Source organism: Mauremys reevesii, linkage group 11 (assembly GCF_016161935.1).
Source record: "Mauremys reevesii isolate NIE-2019 linkage group 11, ASM1616193v1, whole genome shotgun sequence".
NCBI lineage: Eukaryota > Metazoa > Chordata > Testudines > Geoemydidae > Mauremys > Mauremys reevesii.
The window spans coordinates 37,592,764-37,613,020 of NC_052633.1; the positions used below are offsets into that span (position 1 = coordinate 37,592,764).

The window sequence follows — 20,257 nt, forward strand, 5'->3', positions numbered from 1 at the left end:
CTCCGTGCGGGAGGGCGGGGGGAGCGCTGGGGTTAGGGGGGAAGGGAGGGGGTGATCTCTCCCGTCAGTGACTCTCCCCTCCCCCTCCCCGCTCGCCCGCAGCTCCCGAGAAGCCCGTGAAACAAGAGGAAATGGCTGCCTTAGACGTGGACAGCAGCAGCCACAGCGACTATCTCCAGCACGGCAACGGCGCTGCCTCGGCCTCCGCCGGGGCGGCCGCCCCCCAGGTAAGCGCAGGCCCGGCCGGGCCCCCTCCCTTCCCCCCGGGTGACACGTTGGGAGCGAGCGCGGGAGCCGGTGCCGCCGCTTCCTGTGTGCGAGTCTGAGGACGGGAGCCCGAGCCGCTGCCCCGCACTAACCGCCACCCACTTTCTCTCTTTGAACCCGCCCACTGTGGGTAGGACACTCAGCCGTCACCGCTCGCTCTCTTGGCGGCCACCTGCAGCAAGATCGGCCCGCCGTCGCCGGAGGAGGATGAGGCCGCCGCCGCCGCTCACTCTGCCGGAGCGGTGAGTGCCCGCCCCGCCGCGCTCGCACGGCCTGCCGGGGGGAGAGACCGCGCAGCCAGCCCGCCCGCCTGGGGGGAGGGACGGGACACACGGCACTGCCCGCCCGGGGGAGGGACGATGGCAGGGCCGACCTGCCAAGCGAGGGGTCCCCAGGCTCCGCTGCCTCTCCCGGAGGAGCTGGACTCCCTGGGGGAGGCGGGAGGGTAACTACCCCGCCTCGCCTCTGAAAGCGGCGCGTTCTCCTACTTTAAACGGGGGGAGGCGGGAAATCCACCCCCCCACCCCTGAGACCAGCACAATCCCGCCCTCTCCTCCCCACAAAACAGAGAGGAATCTCCCCTACACCTGATCACAGCCAACTCCTCGAGCTGTCAGCTTGGAACCCTTTAGCGAACAATACCACAAAATGAAGGCTGGCTGAAAGGGAGGATGCAGTTTCAGACTAAAATGGCTGTGTAGAAATGATCAGAGCACTGGAAACTAGCTGCCTATAGGAACACGTCTCCTAGGTGCAGTTATTATGCACTCTGAATTATAGACCAAGTTTCTACCCTTATCTCTGTGGTGCTGCTTGTTCTGAAAAGAGTCTTGATGACCTTGGAACCCCTAATGTTGAGCTGGATCTGGTTGTAGACTAGAAAGGCATCCCTATAACACCTTCTGCTGTTTAACCATCTAAATAGCAGGATGCTGGTGGAGACTTTTTTGTTGTTGTTTTGTTTTTTAAATTGATCAGATCAAATTAGTGAATTGAGTGTCTTTTGATTATTAAGTTTTCTGATTTTTTTATGTATAGTAAGAAATATCTGCTTCAGAAGTTGTACATTCTAAATTGACATGACATCTATTACCATAGGTAAGGAGAGTTACTCAGGACTGGCATTGATGTAACATAAATATTAGTGTGTTAAAGTACATCATTCTAGTCAGTAGGGAATAATACACACTAGAGGAGTAAATGGGTTTGCTAGGCTTTTAAAAGACTTCGTTCCAATACATTAATGCTATCAAGATTTTATTAAATTATCTAAACATTAACGAGTTATTTTCTAATAGTTTGGTGTTTTCATGTATACATTTCAAAAGCCCGTAAACATTATTTCCATTTTACACAAGGAGAAACTGAGTCACAGCAGGTCCCCAAGGTCACACAAGTAGGTCTCCTACATGTCCCCAAGTAGGTCAATGGCTGAACTAAGAATAGATCAAAATTCTCCTAGTCCTTTGGCCTGTTCACTACTACATGCTTGTCTCCATCTTAATAGCCTCTTTTAACTATAAATTAGTTTCCAGCATGATCTATTATACAGGACTTGATTTTTAAAGGTTTTTAGGTTGCTAAGTATCCTTAAAAATCTGATTGGTAGTTTCAAATGTATACAGTGCTTTGCAACAGAACTGCCATAAAGATACATACTGGAAATAGGATGGTGCTAATATAGCTCTTCTCCATGTGTATACTTTAACAAGTTTGTCACTACTTTACCTCTTTGGAGAGGGGACATTTTGGGATATGGGGTGGTATTTGTACAGTGCTTAGCACAAACAAACCTGATTGCTCATTGGGACCTTAGGTATATTTTCACAGTGGTCTTTAGCTATTTCCCTTTTTATGTGCATTTTTTAATTTTTGTTTTTCTAGTAGATAGCTTTCCTGGGCAAGATCCACCAATTTACCAGAGACTAAAGCCTTGATCTGAAACAAAAAATGTGCACACTTGCAGTATTTTCCAAGTTTGCAGACAGACCATCCCATCATTTGGCACCAAAGTTTTCAATTTAGGAGAGATGGGGAAAGGAGCTGAGTTCGATTTCTACTTCCTTTTGGATGAACAAATAGTAGCAGAGGCCATAGTTATTGCTTTTTCTTAATGTGCATCTGGCCAGGAGTTTGTGATCATTACATAAGTTTTGCTACTGACATTTATGCTGCCTTCACCTCTAGATTGAACTTCTGCAATGGGTTCTGTATGGGGCTACACCATAAATCCATTCAAAAGCTGAATCAAATGTAGAGTGAGGCAGCTCACTTGTTAAGTGGAGTATTTCACCATGTGCATATCACACCAGCACTTTGTGATCTACCTGTTGGTTTCTGGATTGGGTTTATGTTGTTTGGGTTTTTGACATAGAAAGTCCTGAATAGTCTGTGACTTGGTTACCACAAAAATCTTTCGCCCCATGCCATACAGCTACAACTGTGGTTAGCTGAGACACTCGAGTTGGAACCCCTTCCATATGAGAGCTGCCTGCAAGGTCTACGAGGGCCTCTTTTTTTTTTGGAGTTAAATGCTTCTCTATCTGGTACAAAACAGCCCAGATGTTTTTGACCTTCCTGGCACACTGCAAAGGCTGTCTTCCCTTTCTTGGGAATGTTAGGTGTGGGAAACTTTGATGTAGTTCCTGACATCACTTTACTCACTTGTTTAACTTTAAGCGTCTGAGTAGTCCCAATGAAGTCACTGTACTACTTGGAGCTTGAAGTTGAGCATGTGCTTGAGTGTTGGCAGGGGTATTGCCTTGGTTTAACAATCGTTTTTTGTTGAAACTATAGTTTTATATTATAATGGTTTGTTTTTGTTCTACAGTGGTTTTGATACTTTTTATTTGATGGCAAGAGTGCATAGATCCCTGAATAGTTTCTTTAGCTTTGCTTGTTGGGATTTAAATAAACATCCGTAGAGAAATTAGGGGGTTAGGGAAGGTGAGAAGAAAGGAAAAACAAAGTTGGGGAGTAGAGAGAAGGAAAAGAAGAAACTGATGCTTGGATTTGGAAAGAGATACAATAAGTCCTTGTGTCAACTAGAAGAGTTGCACACGTAACAAAATCGGTTTTAAATCTTATCTAGTTAAACCAAAGCAAACCCCTCATGTAGACACACTCTAACTATTAACTAGATAAATCAATTTTAAGTCTGGTTGCACTGGTGCAACTCTTGTAGCATAAATAGTGAACATAAGAGTGGGCATACTGGGTCAGACCAATGGTCTATCTAGCCCAGTATCCTGTCTTCTTGACACTGGCCAATGTCAGGTGCTTCAGAGGGAGTGAACAGAACAGGCAATCATTGAGTGATCCATCCCCTGTCATCCACTTCCAGCTTCTGGCAAACAGAAGGGACACATCCCTGCCCATCCTGGCTAGTAGCCATTGATGGACCTATCCTTCATGAATGTACCTACTTCTGTTTTGAACCCTGTTACAATTTTGGTCTTCACAACATCCCCGGCAGAGAGTCCCACAGGTTGACACTGTGTTAGATCAGGGGTCTCAACCTTTTTTTTTTTCCTGAGCCTCCCCAGTATGCTATAAAAACTTGATGGCCCAGCTGTGCCACAACAACTGTTTTTCTGCATATAAAAGCCAGGGCTGGCATTAGGCAGTAGCAAGGAGGGCAACTGCCCAGGGTCCCATGCCGAGGAAGCATTGCGAACCTAAGTTGCTCAGGCTTTGGCTTCAGCACTGGGTGGTGGGCTCAAGGTCCTAGGCTGCAGTCCCATGCAGTGGGGCTTCAGCTTTCTGCCCTGAGCCCTAGTGAGCCTACTGCTTGGCGGACCCACTGAAACTTACTTGCAGCCCCTCCAAGGGTCCATAGGCCCCTGGTTGAGAATCATTGCGTTAGATAGTAGTGGAGGGAAAGGAAGCCAGGAAGGTATGGAGGACTGGGCAAATGGCATTTGGCCAGTAAATTGAATCTCTATAGTTGGACCAGTATTAGTTGATAAAGAGTCTAAACTTGGCAAATATTGGTCAGTTGTTTGTATGTTCATTCAATCCTAAGGTACACTTCAAAAAAGTATCAGTAGAAAGTTGACAGAGGTAAAATAGTATGAACCATATTGAATGTATTCTGTCAAATTGCAGGGAAACATACCTTTTAGTGGGGTCTAGCGGCCTGGGCTAGTATGTTGAGTTCTTGAGCTGGTTGCTGTTGGGTAAACTTTTCAATTCCTGGTTATTTTTAGGCATTTCTGTTACTCATCAAACGTATCAGTGCATCTTAAATTAACTCTCCTTGCGCCAGTGAGGTAGAAGAGCATTAACATTCCCATTTTACAGATGGGGAATCTGAGGCATAGAGATTTTCTCTCTTTGGCCTTGTCTACACTACGAAAATCAATTAGTGATATGCTTTCCCCCATTAAATGAGTGTATCCGGGCTACCCACTATAATTGTCATAAGGTTTGTCCCTGTGTCTGCATTAGAGCTGCCGTACACTGATTTCCAGTGGGGAGGCTGTCATTTTTGTGCACCTCAAATGACAAACAGGTTTGCCAACTTAAAATCCCCGTGTGCCTCCCTGCCATACCCCATCCTCCCAGCTTCTACCTCCTGTAAAATGTGCTATTGGCCCCCTGCCCAACAAATGCCTCCTGGGCATGTCTGGAGGAGGATTTTTAGAAAGGCGTGGGTAATATGGGGAATTAAGGCAATATGATAGGAGGCAGAGTGGGTACTCAGCTGGGGGAAATAAGAATGCTGGCTGGCTGAGAGATTTGTCAGTTCTGACAATGGTCAAATGGTGGGAGCTCTGAGAGTTGACAGCCCCATTTGTGGTTGTGAATTCCATTTGCTGCACTGATTCAAGTTATACTAGTTCTTCCTTCTACAAACTTTCGAGGTAAGTTATACTGATGGTTCCCAGCAATGCTTTTCCATGTGTTAAAGGGTGAAAAGTTGGTATAACTTCTGTGATGTAGACAAGGCCTCTGTTTTACATTCCTTTGACAAAGTGGGGTGACAGTGTCTTCCTGAAAAACAATAGTCTGACTAGGTTAAGGTTACTATGGCATAGATTGATCCATAGAACTAGCCATCAATGCTTTATGCCATCTGAAAACCTAGATGCATTAAATTCTAACTGAAATGACATGTTTAAAATTGTGTTCGAATGAATTTGGGAAGGAGGACTGGTGGGAGAGAAAATCAAAATAGTAACTGAAATGAGAGGATTTTAAGGTTCTGTATTTTGCAACCTAACAAGAAATGTGTGCTTTATACCACTGGAAAGGTGAAAGTTGCTCTTTTACAATTCTATAAATAATTCACTTCTCTCCCAGATGGTGTACAAGAAATCAGATATTAAAATGCTCATTGGTTCCTTGTTCAGGTAGTGTTTTCTTGGTACTTGCTCAGAACTAAGTATAGCAGTCCTGGAGCTTCAGCTAGTATAACTTTCATTCCCTTTCTTTTAAAGATGACCTGCGAAAGACTAAGTCTTGTTGCTTCCTTTGATTTTTAAGATGTTTACAGAAGGTTTGAAAGATTTTCTGTTTGTTTTTTTATTAAATATATCAAGAGCATAAAGACAGATCTTCTCTCGCAGTATTGAAGCACTAGTGGGGAAGTACAAGATGTGTATGTGAGTTCTTCATACCTGAAATGAAGAGTTAATGCTTTTGAATCTTTTTTACAAAAGATTAATTCAAAAGGATTCTATTAACCTTACACCGTCTATTGTAGGAGTTAGGTTGACGTAACTATGTCACACTAGAGGTGAAATTTTTCACAGCCCTGAGTTAACATAGCTAGGTAAGTTTTAGGTGGAGACCAGGCCTTAGCTTAAATGGACTTCAGTGTCTAGTGTTTAAATAAATAAATAAACATTAATAAGCCTCCTAGCCTGCCCTATATCTCAAAGAAACAAACAAATCTGCCTTTTTTAATCTCTACAGATGACCTTTAAAGGAGATTGTCCACTAGAATTACGTATTCTTAAACATAGTGTATAAAATTGGAATTTCCTTCTTAAAAATAAATAAATTTCAAACCATTCAAGATGGAATTTTTCCTTTTAAAATCTTAAACTGGATACACTGTTCACTTGTTTCAGTGCACTTTATGGGAAAATACGAGCATTAGGATGAGTTAAGTGACCCTTCTTGGTCATTTATATATGATTTTAAACATTTAGGGTATTATCTTGATTGATTTTCCTCACCCTCATTTTCCTGCCCAGACAGTTGCAACACTGCAGGGAGCAGGGCCAGTGGGGGCAAAAGTGGCTGTGTGAAGAAGCTGCAGCAGAAGACTGGCCTGGCTGGGGTGGGGGCTGCAGCAGAGAAAGGATCCCCCATCCAAGGAGAGACTCCATTGCTTTAATGAGGAATGCTTCTCTGGGCAGCCCACATAAGGGAGTGGATTGGAGATATATAGGGTAGGGAGAGAAGATTACCACCAAGGATCTCAGAGCAGTTAAGGGGATAAGGGTGAAACACGTCAACCTCTCCACCACACAGAACTGCCCAAGACAGTTGGGAAGAGTCTAGAATCAGCATATGATGCTTGTTTTCCCTCCTCCACTGGAAGCTGGAGCAACCTTGGAATTAGGAGGGAAAACAGTGTTGGTTACTGGCCCTGAGTGCTCTGCTTCTGCTGCCACCACTTTGCTGAGATCTGCTAGTGGCCTCACTGTGCTAAACCTCACACCCTGTCAAAGGGCCACTGATAGTGTAATGCAGTGGTTCTCAAACTTCATTGAATTGTGACTACCTTCTGACAACAAAAATTACTACCTGACCCCAGGAGGGGGGAACAAAGGCGGAGCCCTACCACCCCAGATGAGGGGGGAGGGCAAAGCCGAAGCCTAAGGGCTTCTGCCCTGGGCAGGGGACATGTAACCTTAGCCCTGGGTAGTGGGATTTGGGTTTGGGCTTCAGCCCTGGGCGGTGGGGCTTGGGCTTCAGACTTGCTGGGGCCCAGGACCAACACCAGCCTTGGTGACTCCATTAAAATGGGGTTGTGATCCACTTTGGGGCCCCAAACCACAGTTTGAGAACCCCTGATGGAGTGGGACTGCTTCTGGACAGAGCTACCAGCAGAGTGCTCAGGGCCATGCTTGCTACCGAGTCCCACTGTGTTTGCTGAAGTTCATGCATGTGTGCACCCCTGTGTTGTAGCTTTCATATGGGAGGGAGGGTGTTATTCCATCAACCCTTCCCCCACAATTGTGCTAGGTTACCTCTTGGGGATAGAGGGCCCTCCTCTATACTTGTGCACCCCCCCCCCCCCATTTGACTTAGGGTTGCTGCAGCCTCTCTTTTTCAAAAAACAAAATTAGTCATCCTGACCATCGTTCTTATAAGAAGGGACTTCAGTAATGAGAACCTCACCTTGGTGGAGAGCACCTTTCTGTAACAAGTAGATAAAATAAGTAATCAAAAGACAGAGCAGGCAGCAGTCATAACGTGTCTCCCTTCTGCAGTATATGAAACATTGATAACCCCCAAAGGACACTGACCTTTTCAGGTGGGTTTACCATTTGGTTCTTCCTCCTCTGTCACTTTCTCCCTGGCTGCTGCTTTTGCTCCCTCTCATTTCTGTGCTTCATTTCACTTCCTGGTGCTCAACTTAAAGACTTGCCAGCTTCCTACTTACTTCCCTCATGTCCTGTTCCCTTCTTGGGCAAAGTGGGTTCTGCTGCAGACACTGCACTTTCCGCAGACCCTTGTCCCTCCCTCTCTCTCACCTGACATGGAATCTTTGGATGCCGACGTTCTGCACCTTCCCTTCTGAAAGGGCAACCCCCAAAGCATTCTGCTTGCTGCGTAGCCATTGATAGAGAGAGGACCACCGTCCTCTGAACCCTGTTCGATATAGCTCAGATGTTGTTAAGAGCTTGAAGGCAAACAGTGCGTTATTCAGGTTTGAACCTTTGAGCTCAATAGTAGTCTTAGTCTAAATTAGACATTGCTTCTTTTAGGTCAGTGGTAGGATTTGTAATTATTAACATAACTTAGCCCCTGCCCAGCTTGGGAGCACAATAGGAGCTGTTACCTCTAGAAGAGATGGCAAGGTACAGTTCCAAGAACTGCTGTACCAACTCTGTGGTTTGTAAGAAAAGGGCAAAACAGTAAAGTTTATTGTGATAGGAATAGCAGAGGGCCAGTCAAGGCTGGGGAAAGCTTTCAAACATCCAACTCCACCATGGAAGCTCAGTCTGCTGTTCTGATGTTAGCAAATTGGGATAGTAGCCAGAAGCTCCTTTTTCTGCCCCTCCCTGCTCATAGTTCACATTGTAGTCGTTGATAGAGCCAGCTGCAGGAGCAACACACTTGGCTAGCAGATGTTTCCAGGAAGCATCTGCTAGCCAACCACACACCATATATGGCAGGGTTGCTTCAAAGCCCCCTGCCTGGGGATCCTCATTTGCTCTATAGTGGGACCAGTAGACCTTGATAGTGTGTGTGGGGGAGGGGGGTGTTGAGAGCCAAAATACTTGAAGAGAGGAAAAGGATTCCAGGGAACTTCAGAAATTTGGGGAGCTTCTTGTACAAGGCAGGTGTGTGCTCCCAGCATAAGGAGAAGAACAAAAGCCACTGGACATGGTAAGGGGAAAAGATAGGTGTTTGGGGCATGACACTCCTATATTGCATAGGAGGTGGGTCTGGTTTGAATTAGTGCTGGAGGAGAGGTTTTCATGTATAGGTACACTACTGCTTACTAAACTAATCCCTGTTTGTAGCCTTGGCAAGTATAGTAGAACCTCAGAGTTATGAACACCAGAATTATGATCTGATTGATCAACCACATACCTCATTTGGAACTGGAAGTATGCAATCTAGCAGTAGCAGAGACAACAACAACAAAAGCAAATACAGAACAATACTGTGTTAAACATAAACTGCTAAAAATAAAGGGAAAGTTTTTATAAAAAGATTTGACAGGGTAAAGAAACTATTTCTGTTTGTTTCACTTAAATTAAGATGGTTAAAAGTAGCATTTTTCTTCAGCGTAGTAAAGGTTCAAAGCTGTATTAAGTCAGCGTTCAGTTGTAAGCTTTTGAAAGAACAACCTGTTGTTTTGTTCAGAGTTAGAAGTTATGAACATCCTCCGTTCCCGAGCTGTTTGAAATTCTGAGGTGCTGTTCCATATGCAACTTTCTCGTTGACTTATTTAGGCCGCTAAGTTAGGGTTTGCTGCTGTTGTTTGTTGTTTGCCTTGCTTTTCCAACAGATAATAAAAGTGACTAATAGAATGATGATTTTTTAATTAATAAAGAACAGGAGACCACAATGTTTCTCTTGCCGCAGAGATTTGCCAACAATTTTTTTTTCAGTTCTTCCTATATTGTTTACTGCACCTTTGGCTGGAATAGATACTGTCTCTACATCTTGATAGTCGTCTGTTTTTAGAATAATCATCTGTATATTTTTCACAGCATTTCAGCAACCAGGGATTCTCTTAAAATGATAATAGAAAATTATGGGGCTAACTAGATAGCAGAGGAGAGCTGCGTTCACATGATATGACTGTTAGGGGAGGGTATTGCATTGCTTGGCAGAAATTCTTCTAGTCTCTTAAGTAGTGATGTTGAAAGACAGGAGGAGGTTAAATCTTGTCCTTTTGGCAGAAAGGATTGTATCTAATGCTGGAAAAACTGTAAAAGGTTAAAGGTGGGTAGGGGAGTCTGAATATTTAATCTGCCTTTTTTTCCTCCCTGCTCCCTAAAGCCTTAAAATCATAAAGAGGGTTTGCTTCTGGGAATAGTAGATATGCTTTTTCGTGGAAACTTCCAAGTAGTTCCTAGTGTTTCTACTAAGGACAAAAATACAAGTTTGATTTTTATGTAAAAAATTATTCTCTAAAATTGACATTGCAAGGCAGTTTAGGTAAAAAATGTAGGTTTCATTACTGGGTAGGAGGCTTACAAAATCAAATAAAACTATTTCTACTAGGGCTGTCAATTAATAGCGATTAACTCAAAACAAATCAACTCGATTGATAAATCTCTGTTAATCATAGTTTTAATTGCACTGTTAATAGGATACCAAATTAAATTTATTATAAATAGTTTTTCTACATTTTCAAATATGTTGATCGCCATTACAACACAATACAAAATGTACAGTGCTCACTTTATATTATCTTTATTACAAATATTTGCACTGTAAAAAATAAAAAATAGCATTTTTCAATTCACCTCATACAAGTACTGTAGTGCGGTCTCTTTATTGTGAAAGTGCAACTTACAAATGTAGAAATTTTTTTGTTACATAACTGTACTCAAAAATAAAACTATGTAAAACTTCAGAACCTACAAGTCCACTCAGTAGTATTTCTTGTTCAGCCAATTGCTAAGACAAACAAGTTTTTTTTGATATTTACAGGAGATAATGTTGCCTGCTTCTTATTAACAGTGTCACCTGAAAGTGACAACAGGTGTTCACATGGCACTTTTGTAGCAGACGTTGCAAGGTATTTACGTGCCAGATATGCTAAACATTCAGATGCCCCTTCATGCTTCAGCCACCGTTCCAGAGGAAATGGTTGCATGCTAATGATACTAATTAAAAAAAAAAAGTGTTAATTAAATTTGTGACTGAACTCCTTGGGGAGAATTGTATGTCTCCTGCTCCATGGTTTTACCCTCATTCTGCCATATACACCTCTACCCCGATATAATGCTGTCCTCAGGAGCCAAAAAATCTTATCGCGTTATAGGTGAAACCGCATTATACTGAACTTGCTTTGTCTCGCCAGAGGTGCACAGTCCCGTACCCCCCCCCCCCGGTGCTGCTTTACTGCGCTATATCCAAATTCGTGTTATATCGGGTCGTGTTATATTGGGGTAGAGATGTATTTCATATTATGGCAGTCTTGTGTGATGACCCACCATGTGGTGTTCGATTTAAGAACACTTTCATTGCAGATTTGACAAAACCCGAAGAAGGTACTGTATGAGAAGTCTAAAAATAGCTATAGCACTCAACCCAAGGTTTAAGAATCAGAAGTGCTTTCCAAAATCTGACAGCATGTTCTACATTTCGTCCCTCTCAGAAGTTTTAAAAGAGCAACACTCCAATTCAGAAACTACAGAACTTGAACCACCAAAAAAGAAAATCAACCTTCTGTTGGTGGCATCTGACTCAGAGGATGAAAATGAACACGTGTCAGTCTACACTGCTTTGGATGTTATCGAGCGGAATCCATCATCAGCATGGACGCATGTCCTCTGGAAAGGTGGTCGAAACATGAAGTGGCATACAAATGTTTGGCATATCTGGCATGTAAATACCTTGCAGTGCTGGCTGTAACAATGCCATGCAATCACCTGTTCTCACTTTCAGCTGACGTAAATAACGTCATTATTGCTGGTAAATTTAAACAAATTTATTTGTCTTGGCAATTGGCTGAACAAGAAGTAGGCTCTGAAGTTTTACATTGTTTTATTTTTGAGTGCAGTTAAGTAAAAAAAAAAAATTCTACATTTGTAACTTGCACTTTCATGATAGAGATTGCATTATAGTACTTGTATGAGGTAATAGGTAATAATTGGAGATATACCAATCTCCTAGAACTGGAAGGGACCTTGAAAGGTCATTGAGTCCAGCCCCCTGCCTTCACTAGCAGGACCAATTTTTGCCCCAGATCCCTAAGTGACCCCCTCAAGGATTGAACTCACAACCCTGGGTTTAGCAGGCCAATGCAAGTGCAAATATTTCTAATAAAAATAATAAGGTGACCACTGTATACTTTGATTTCAATTACAACACAAAATACAATGTATTTGAAAAATGTAGAAACCGTCAAATATTTAAATAAGTGGTGTTCTATTGTTGTTTAACAGTGCAATTAATTTTTGTAATCATTTGACAGCCCTGTTTTCTATTTTAAAAAACAAAAACAAAAAACATGTAAGTGAAAAGATAAGCATTGACCTGCAGTGCTTGCATCCAAACAGTCTGTTGCTGCTGGTATGGGAATCAGAAAGTGAAACTGACTGAAGGAGATCAGAATAGTTTCATTATTCAAGATGAGCAAGCTGGAAAACATCAACAGCATAAATAATGAAAAGTAAACTAGCATTTAAGTAATTACGTTAATCTACCGTAGTGGTAATAGCACAGGTAAGGAGGATTTGAGTATATGATTTTTAAACTGATAAGATATGTTTTAACTATAGGAATTCAAATGAATACACACACATGTAAGCATTATGAATGTTAACTTGAATTCTTAATATTGCATTTTGAAAAAGCTCTATTATTTTGTTTCTAATGATAGAGTAATTTATGTAATCTTTTCATTTGTAGGACTTGATTTTGTGGTATATTTAGGTACTTGCTGACTTACAAAGGTGTATATTTTGAAGTTCTGAATCAGCTACTTCTGTTCATGTGGGTTACGTTGCATGTATGTCAGTAGCATACCAGCCTCTGGTACAATATAGTATTGAATGTAATGCATGCTTGTTTTAGCATATATGATCTGTATATCATATTTCAAATGTTTTTCCTATTTTTGTTTTTGCTCAGACAGGGGATTTGTCTTCTGTACAATTAGCAGGAACTCCAAATAGATGGGAGGTTTTGTCTGCAGCTCCTACCACTATAAAGGATGAAGCTGGTAATATAGTACAGATTCCAGGTGCTGCCACAGTAACTTCAAGTGGACAGTATGTCCTTCCCATTCAGAGTTTGCAAAATCAACAAATATTTTCTGTTGCACCAGGATCAGATTCATCAAATGGTACAGTGTCTAACGTACAATATCAAGTAATACCCCAGATCCAGACGGCCGATGGTCAGCAGGTTCAGCTTGGCTTTGCAACCTCTTCTGATAATGGTGGTATAAATCAAGAAACTGGTCAAATTCAGATCATTCCTGGCTCTAATCAAACCATAATTGCCTCTGGAACACCTTCAGCTAATATTCAGAATCTCTTATCACAGACTGGTCAAGTTCAGGTTCAGGGAGTTGCAATTGGTGGTTCTTCCTTTCCTGGCCAAGCACAAGTAGTTGCTAATGTCCCTCTTGGACTACCAGGAAATATTACTTTTGTACCCATCAATAGTGTTGATCTAGATTCTCTGGGACTCAACAGTGGTTCTCAAACCATGACTGCAGGCATTAATGCAGATGGACATTTGATAAATACTGGACAGGCCATGGATAGTTCAGACACTTCTGAAAGGACTGGTGAACAAGTTTCTCCTGAAATTACAGAAACTACCACTGATAATGACTTATTTGTGCCAACATCATCTTCATCACAACTGCCTGTTACTATAGACAGTACAAGTATATTGGAACAAAATGCAAACAGCTTGACCACAAATAGTGGGCAAGTACACAGTTCTGACCTTCAGGGAAATTACATCCAGACATCAGTCTCTGATGAGACACAGGCTCAGAATATTCAGGTCTCCACAGCACAGCCTATTGTACAACACATACAACTTCAGGAGTCTCAGCAACCAACCAGTCAAGCCCAAATTGTACAAGGTATTGCGCAACAGACAATCCATGGTGTGCAAGCAAGTCAAGGTATATCGCAACAGGCTCTACAAAATCTTCAGCTGCAGCTCAATCCTGGAACTTTTTTAATTCAGGCACAAACAGTGACCCCTTCTGGGCAGATCACTTGGCAGACATTTCAAGTGCAAGGTGTCCAAAACTTGCAAAACTTGCAGATTCAGAATGCACCTGGTCAACAAATAACTCTAACACCTGTGCAGACTCTTACTCTTGGTCAAGTTGCAGCAGGTGGGGCCTTGACTTCAACTCCAGTTAGTCTGAGTACTGCTCAATTGCCAAATCTGCAGACAGTTACAGTAAACTCTATAGATTCTGCTGGTATTCAGCTGCACCCAGGAGAAAATGCTGACAGTCCTGCAGGTATTTATCTTACTCTAACTCTTTGTGAAAAATGGCTTCTTTTTTTTTTTTTTTTTTACTGTATGTAGTTTGTTGAACAGTGATAATCATAACTACATTGTTTTGCTGAGGATGCATACAAAATACAGTTAGCTGATCAAGCTATACTAATACTTTGAACAACTGAGTCATAAAAAACTATTGTTGCAGAACGCAGTCAAATATACTCTCTAAAATGTAAATTACTGTGATTTTTCAACTATTCAAATTAAAGTAGTCAATATTAGCACCTTCTAAAATGGTGTCTCTATGCTTCTAAGTTTTCTGAAGCAGAGGACCTCTCTTCTAAATTGCGGTAAATCTGATGATCAGATTCCCAGGGCAGCAGTGCCATTACCTTATCTCCCTCCTAGCAGAGACCCTCATCGTATAGTCTATCAAGTTTTATAAGAAAAATCCAAATGCTTCTGAGGATACCACCCCTACTTCTCTGGAAACATTCATGGACCCCTCATGTATCAGAGGTTGAGAACCTCTGCCGTTATTGATCTACCATTTTGTTAATCTTGTTTCCTAACAACTTAATTTGAACAAAACTATGGTTACAGAACTTGTAGAAGTAGAAGTGAAACAAATGCACAAACATCTACATGGTAGCTAAGTTTAAGAATGAGTGACTTTACTTTCAAGTACAACTTGTTTGCACAATGTTTATTATACATACCGCTTATAACTTTATTATAACTTACCGCTTGTAAGTTATAAACTGCTAACTGCTTGTAAGATAATGCTTGTAGATATCAAAAGTTAGAATCATAGACTATCAGGGTTGGAAGGGACCTCAGGAGGTCATCTAGTCCAACCCCCTGCTCAAAGCATGTTTGACATTTATCTCCATAGGTAAGATAAGAATTGTAATTATTTCAGAAAAATGTCTTTCCAACAATGGATTAAAAATCCAACCTTGAAGACCATTTACTCTTAGCCTATGTGATTTTAAGATAATCATGTTAATTAAGGCTCTGATTCAGCATGGTACTTAAGCACACATGTTAACTTTAAAGAGCATGAAGAGGTCCAGTTAAATCAATTGGACTTCTCATGGGCTTAAAGGTAAATGTATGCTTAAGTTCTATGCTGAATCAGGGCCCAAGTGTCAAAGACTTGGTAGTTTTGGGCTTGAATGGTTATTACTATTGTGTATCCAGCAATTTTGCTTTCCATTCAGAATCCAAAATTTCATTCTAAAATAATAAACCATAATGCTTTCTTCTAATTCTTTTCCTTGTGAAGATGGCCTCAGATTCATGTGCTGTTGCACCATTAAGTTATTAAGGAAAATTGTCTAGACCAACAATAGCCAAGTAAAATATATCCTCCATCCATGATCTTGTATTACACAGAAATATAAATTTCTATCAGGGATCAGAACTGCTTTATTTCTGTAAAGTTTTAGATTTGGTACAGAATCATGTAGACTTTGCTGATGCTTCTGGAATAATACTAGAAACATGATCCTGGGTGAGAGAGAAGAGATGAGAAGGGAAAGCATTCAGAAACCAAAAGAGAAAAGTATGCACACAAGGAGTGAAAAATGAAGACTGTCATGGTATAGTGCCAGTGTCAGTTATTTTGGCCCCTTGCTTTTTGGGCCATTTCGGGAGGGGATTGGCTTGCATCACAAAGTTTGAATGCCTTCTGAATGGCTGCAGGGACAACCCATCAAGCCTTCCCTCATGGAGTATTTCTGCTATGGCCAGGGAAGGGAGGTAAGTAAAGGGAGCAATGTGGACAAAGTTCACAGAAATAATGGAATATGGGAGAAGGAAATTGTATGTAAACCAGTGGATCAGCAACATTTGATTATAATTGAGACTGAGTGAATGATTATAGTTCAGGTTTTTGCTGTCTTTCTGATAATGGTAAATGGGTTAGTAGTTTGTTGTTTTTTTTCCAATTCCCTTCCCTAAACTTTTTGGGAACTTAATCTGTCCCTCCTGCACATATCACATCACTCCTTCCCCCCAAAATCACAAATAAAAAAAATTTAAATCCATGTTATTTGATGCATGTCTCCACAGAAACTTTCACCATAGTTTCTTCAAACCAGTAGAATCAGATTGAATATTCACCTCCAATATTTCAGATTTACCGCACAGATCTGATATTCTGTATTAAAAACGCTAAACCCTGTCTCCAGTCATCACAGCATTCTACTGCTGTAGTATAGTGTTCCATTCCTCCCTTTTTATTTATAGCTCTCTGTAGCTTTTGCAATATCATTGATTTCCTCTATTTTAGAGGATATGCATATAAAATAGGTATGGGGAATAATCACTAGGACTGAAAAGAAATTATGCTTTTCAGGCCTGAAAAAGGGAGAAAAAAAAGCTTAGTGTTTTTTTTTTGTTTGTTTTTGTTTTTTTAATGAAAGGAGAGGAGATGAGAGAATAATAGAACAATAGAAGATAAATCAATAAGATACATGTGACAGGTTATTTTATTTTGTGCTGTTGGAAGGATCCCTCTTTACCACATAGGAGGATTGCAGAATTTTAAGGTGAGGTGAGGAGAAAGGTTTTCTTTGCATTTCTTTATTTTACTAGACGCACTGAAGCGCTAAAGCTCCTCCTTTCACAGAAGACATAATTAGGTTGTATTCCGCTTATACTCTTTAAAGTTTTCCCTTTGGGGTTGATAGCCCTAGGAAAAATAAAAACTGCTTATGCTTTGTCTCAGTCCGGAACTGATTGGTGTGTGTGAAGTTTGAATAAAATCATGTGAGCTGTTTTGCAGTTGTGAAGTATGTAGGTCAATTAGAATTTGGTCCCTTCAACCTTGATTTACTGTTAAGAGGTGCTCTTCTTTACCTTGGTTTCAAAGTAATCTGAAGACGACATCTTTACTGCTGAGAGATTTAGTCGGCATCAGACAAAAATGCCTCATGAGTAAACAAAGTGGAGAATCAAAAGGAAAAACAGTCAGGTACTGCAAAATAAGGAGTGAGAAAGGGACTGTTTGTCACTTTACTTGAAAAATAGGTTGTTACTGCTTTTAGTTCTAACAGTGTGTACAATACCTTACATATATGCAGAACCTTCCATTATACTGAATCAATTCTGAAGGAAAGTCTTCATCTTAAATTAGTTAACATTCTCTTTTGGGATGTTTACAAGAGCTCATGTTACCCCCTGTTGTGCTTGTTATCGTCCGAAGTGGGGAAAAGCAGTTAGTAGACAGTCAGGTCTGAAGCTATCTAGATCTGAGGAGTGCAGAACAAAGCAGCAAATTTCCAAAATGTCAAATAAGTATTTTGCTAACCTAGGTTCTAGGTTCAGTTCCTGATGCTCTTACTAGAAATTAACCATAAGGAAAGATCTCTAGCAGCTTTCTCCTTTTACCTGCACTTATCAGTGACGTATTGCATGCCTGCTGTAAAAAGGAGAGGCTAGGTGCACGACTCGTATTTGAAGTCTACATTACTGCTTAGCTGTCCCCCAAAAATATTCAGTGTCAGTCACATAATATAATTTCTCCTTATCCAAATGTAGACTTTAAGTTGTTGCGTTGCTTTTGGAGACACTTAAAACTTAAACTAAAAAAAAAGGACAATGTACGTTAGCTCCTCTGAAGACATTTCTTTAGATAATTGATGAGTTGCGTAGAATCTAATTTTAAAGGCTTCTCAAATTAGTTTATTGTAAACTATTGAATCCCACTTAAGGGGTGGTTACTCCCCATAGCAAATATAACTTGATCAGTTCTGATCAGGGTTTCTTCATTAGAAGCTGGATTTAATTTTATGATGGTACTTTTGGTTCCCAAAAGTAATGTGAAGAAAACTGATAAAGCAGTTGGAATAAAGCAGTTGGAATAGTAGTGGCTCTAGCCAAGGGAATGTGCACATCTGGGTTGATATTGCACATCTGTCAGGTTCAGCTTATATTTAAAAAAAACAACCCAGAAGTGAAGGTCTATAAACATTTTGCTGACTTCTCTCCAAATATATTATTCCAGCTATAATTCCAAAGTAAATTATATAATGTAAAGCTTGTTTAATTTATGATCTGTTGAGGAAGGAGTTCTCCTCTCAGTCTCAGTCCTTTTTCTCCTGACAGTGTCTTCCTGTAGATCTGTATACACAGCTGCTCAGAGAATTAAGTACCTGCTGCCAGTGAAGCTCATCATCATTCATACCTGATAATCAACTCATGCTGGTTATTAGAGAGCAGGAGAGGTGGTCTGTTCATGAAGGAGATTTAATCTTATCCAGGCCAGAGCCGTAGGTCCTTATCACACTGACATAAATGTAGCCTAATCTAGTAATTTTAAATTTGGCCTTAAAAGGGCCAAATAGTTTTCTGGATCAATACTTGCCCAAGTGACAAACTTTAATATCTTGCTAGGTATCTTTCACCTCCAAGATAACTACACCACAGTATTAATATAAAACTTTTCTGGCATCTTTCTTGCGTACACTGGCTGAAACAAATAAAAGGTTGAGGGCTAACATATGAAATGTGGTTTTCAAAAAACCAAAAATTTTAACATCTTGGTAATGACTAAAGAACAGAATACACACATTTGTAGCCCTCAGGTTAGTTCTCAGAAAACTTTAGTATTTCTGGTGAAATACTGTGAACCATTGTTTATAAAGGAACTGTCAGTATGAATTTTTGAACTTGACTCATTTCACAACAACAGTTTTCTGCTCCCATATTATTTAGAAAAGTTTTATGTATGGGTCTTAGATCAGCAATGCTAAACGTGCTTAGGCCTTTCTGTTTATGCTCCTGCTTGCTGCCTATTAAGTTTTACTTTTAGCTTTGCTGCTGCTATTACTAAGAGCCACCTTGACAAGTTAGAGCTTGTTCCAGGGGCCTCTGGTTGTCTTGGGTTAGTTCCCCACATCAGTGATACTTAGAACAGCGATGTGGAGCTTGATCCTCACCTTTACCACTCACTTATTCCTGGGTGCAAGCCTCCAGGTTGGGTGTTCGTTTTGGTAGGGCAGTTGTATAATACTTTTTAAGCAGGCCTCCATTCACTCACATCCTAGCACCGGCAACACTGTTTGATGGTCACCAAGACAATCACTTGAGGATGAGAGAGTGGCTATGTACTTTACAAAAACTGGTTCTTTGAGGTGTGTTTTCCATATAGATTCTATGACCTGTCCTCCATCCCTGCTGATCAGAGCCCTTCCCCTACGGAATTTTTATGGGGAACAAACTGAGTGTGAGTTGTGGCCATCCCACTTTTTTTGCCTTCAGTTTTGGGGCAGAGTGTGCATACATGGCATAGGTAGGGCTCAGTGGACACCGCTATTCAAAAAAATGTGATCTCGCATGCGCACCAAGAGTGGAATCTGCACTGATAACCTATCTTGAAGAACTATAATTACTATATAGTAAGTATTCTTTGCCACGTGATATGTATTGTGATACTGACTTAAGCTTTATTAAGACTATTTTTAAATGACTGACTGATGAAGCAATACATGTCCTTTAAAACAGGTATTTCGTGGCACGCTTTGCAAGAATGGTTTTAACTGCATTTTTGCTGATCTTGATGATTGATACAGTACTTTAATACTCATTACTTTAATTGTGAAATGAAAGACTGCCTACCAAGACCTGAGTTTAGCGTTTTGGGTTTCTGTTCTCCATGCAACAACTGATGATTTTAATAAATTAAGGCCTGATTTAAAGCCAGCTAAAGAGAATGGTAGACTTTCCATTGAGTTCAGTGGGCATTGGATCAGGTCCCGAAGTATTGCAGGAGTGATATACCCTAAAATTCCTTCCATTGGTTTAGGATTTAATGTTGTAGGAGAAATACATAACCTTGAACAGAGGTCTTGGCAGGAAAATCAATGTGGAAATGACTTAAACCTGCTTTGTTTAAAAGAATCTGTGCTGTGACTCTAATAGTCCAGGAAGAGGGGTGCGAAGATGATCTTAGGCCATCTTTGCCCCCTTCTGATGATGGGCTGCTTCAGAGGCCTGAGTAGCCCGTGGTGTAATTTAAGCAGCTCTAGAAGGCCTTTTGAGTTATGGTAGTATGTCATCAGCTGCCAATGGGCAGCAGTGCTTCCTGGAATCTGGTTCCACCAACTCCTCTAAGACTGACTATGCTGGTATTTGC

At 41.0% G+C, this 20,257-nt stretch overlaps 1 protein-coding gene across 1 annotated transcript in view; it reads left to right on the forward strand.

The window, feature by feature from the left end:
• Positions 1–20,257, forward strand: part of SP3 (Sp3 transcription factor) — a 30,878-nt gene that overhangs the window by 482 nt on the left and 10,139 nt on the right. Inside the window, exons 2-4 of the mRNA XM_039494334.1 lie at positions 103–227; positions 402–509; positions 12,769–14,131. Coding sequence (XP_039350268.1) covers positions 103–227; positions 402–509; positions 12,769–14,131 — 1,596 coding nt within the window. The remainder of the gene's footprint in view (positions 1–102; positions 228–401; positions 510–12,768; positions 14,132–20,257) is intronic.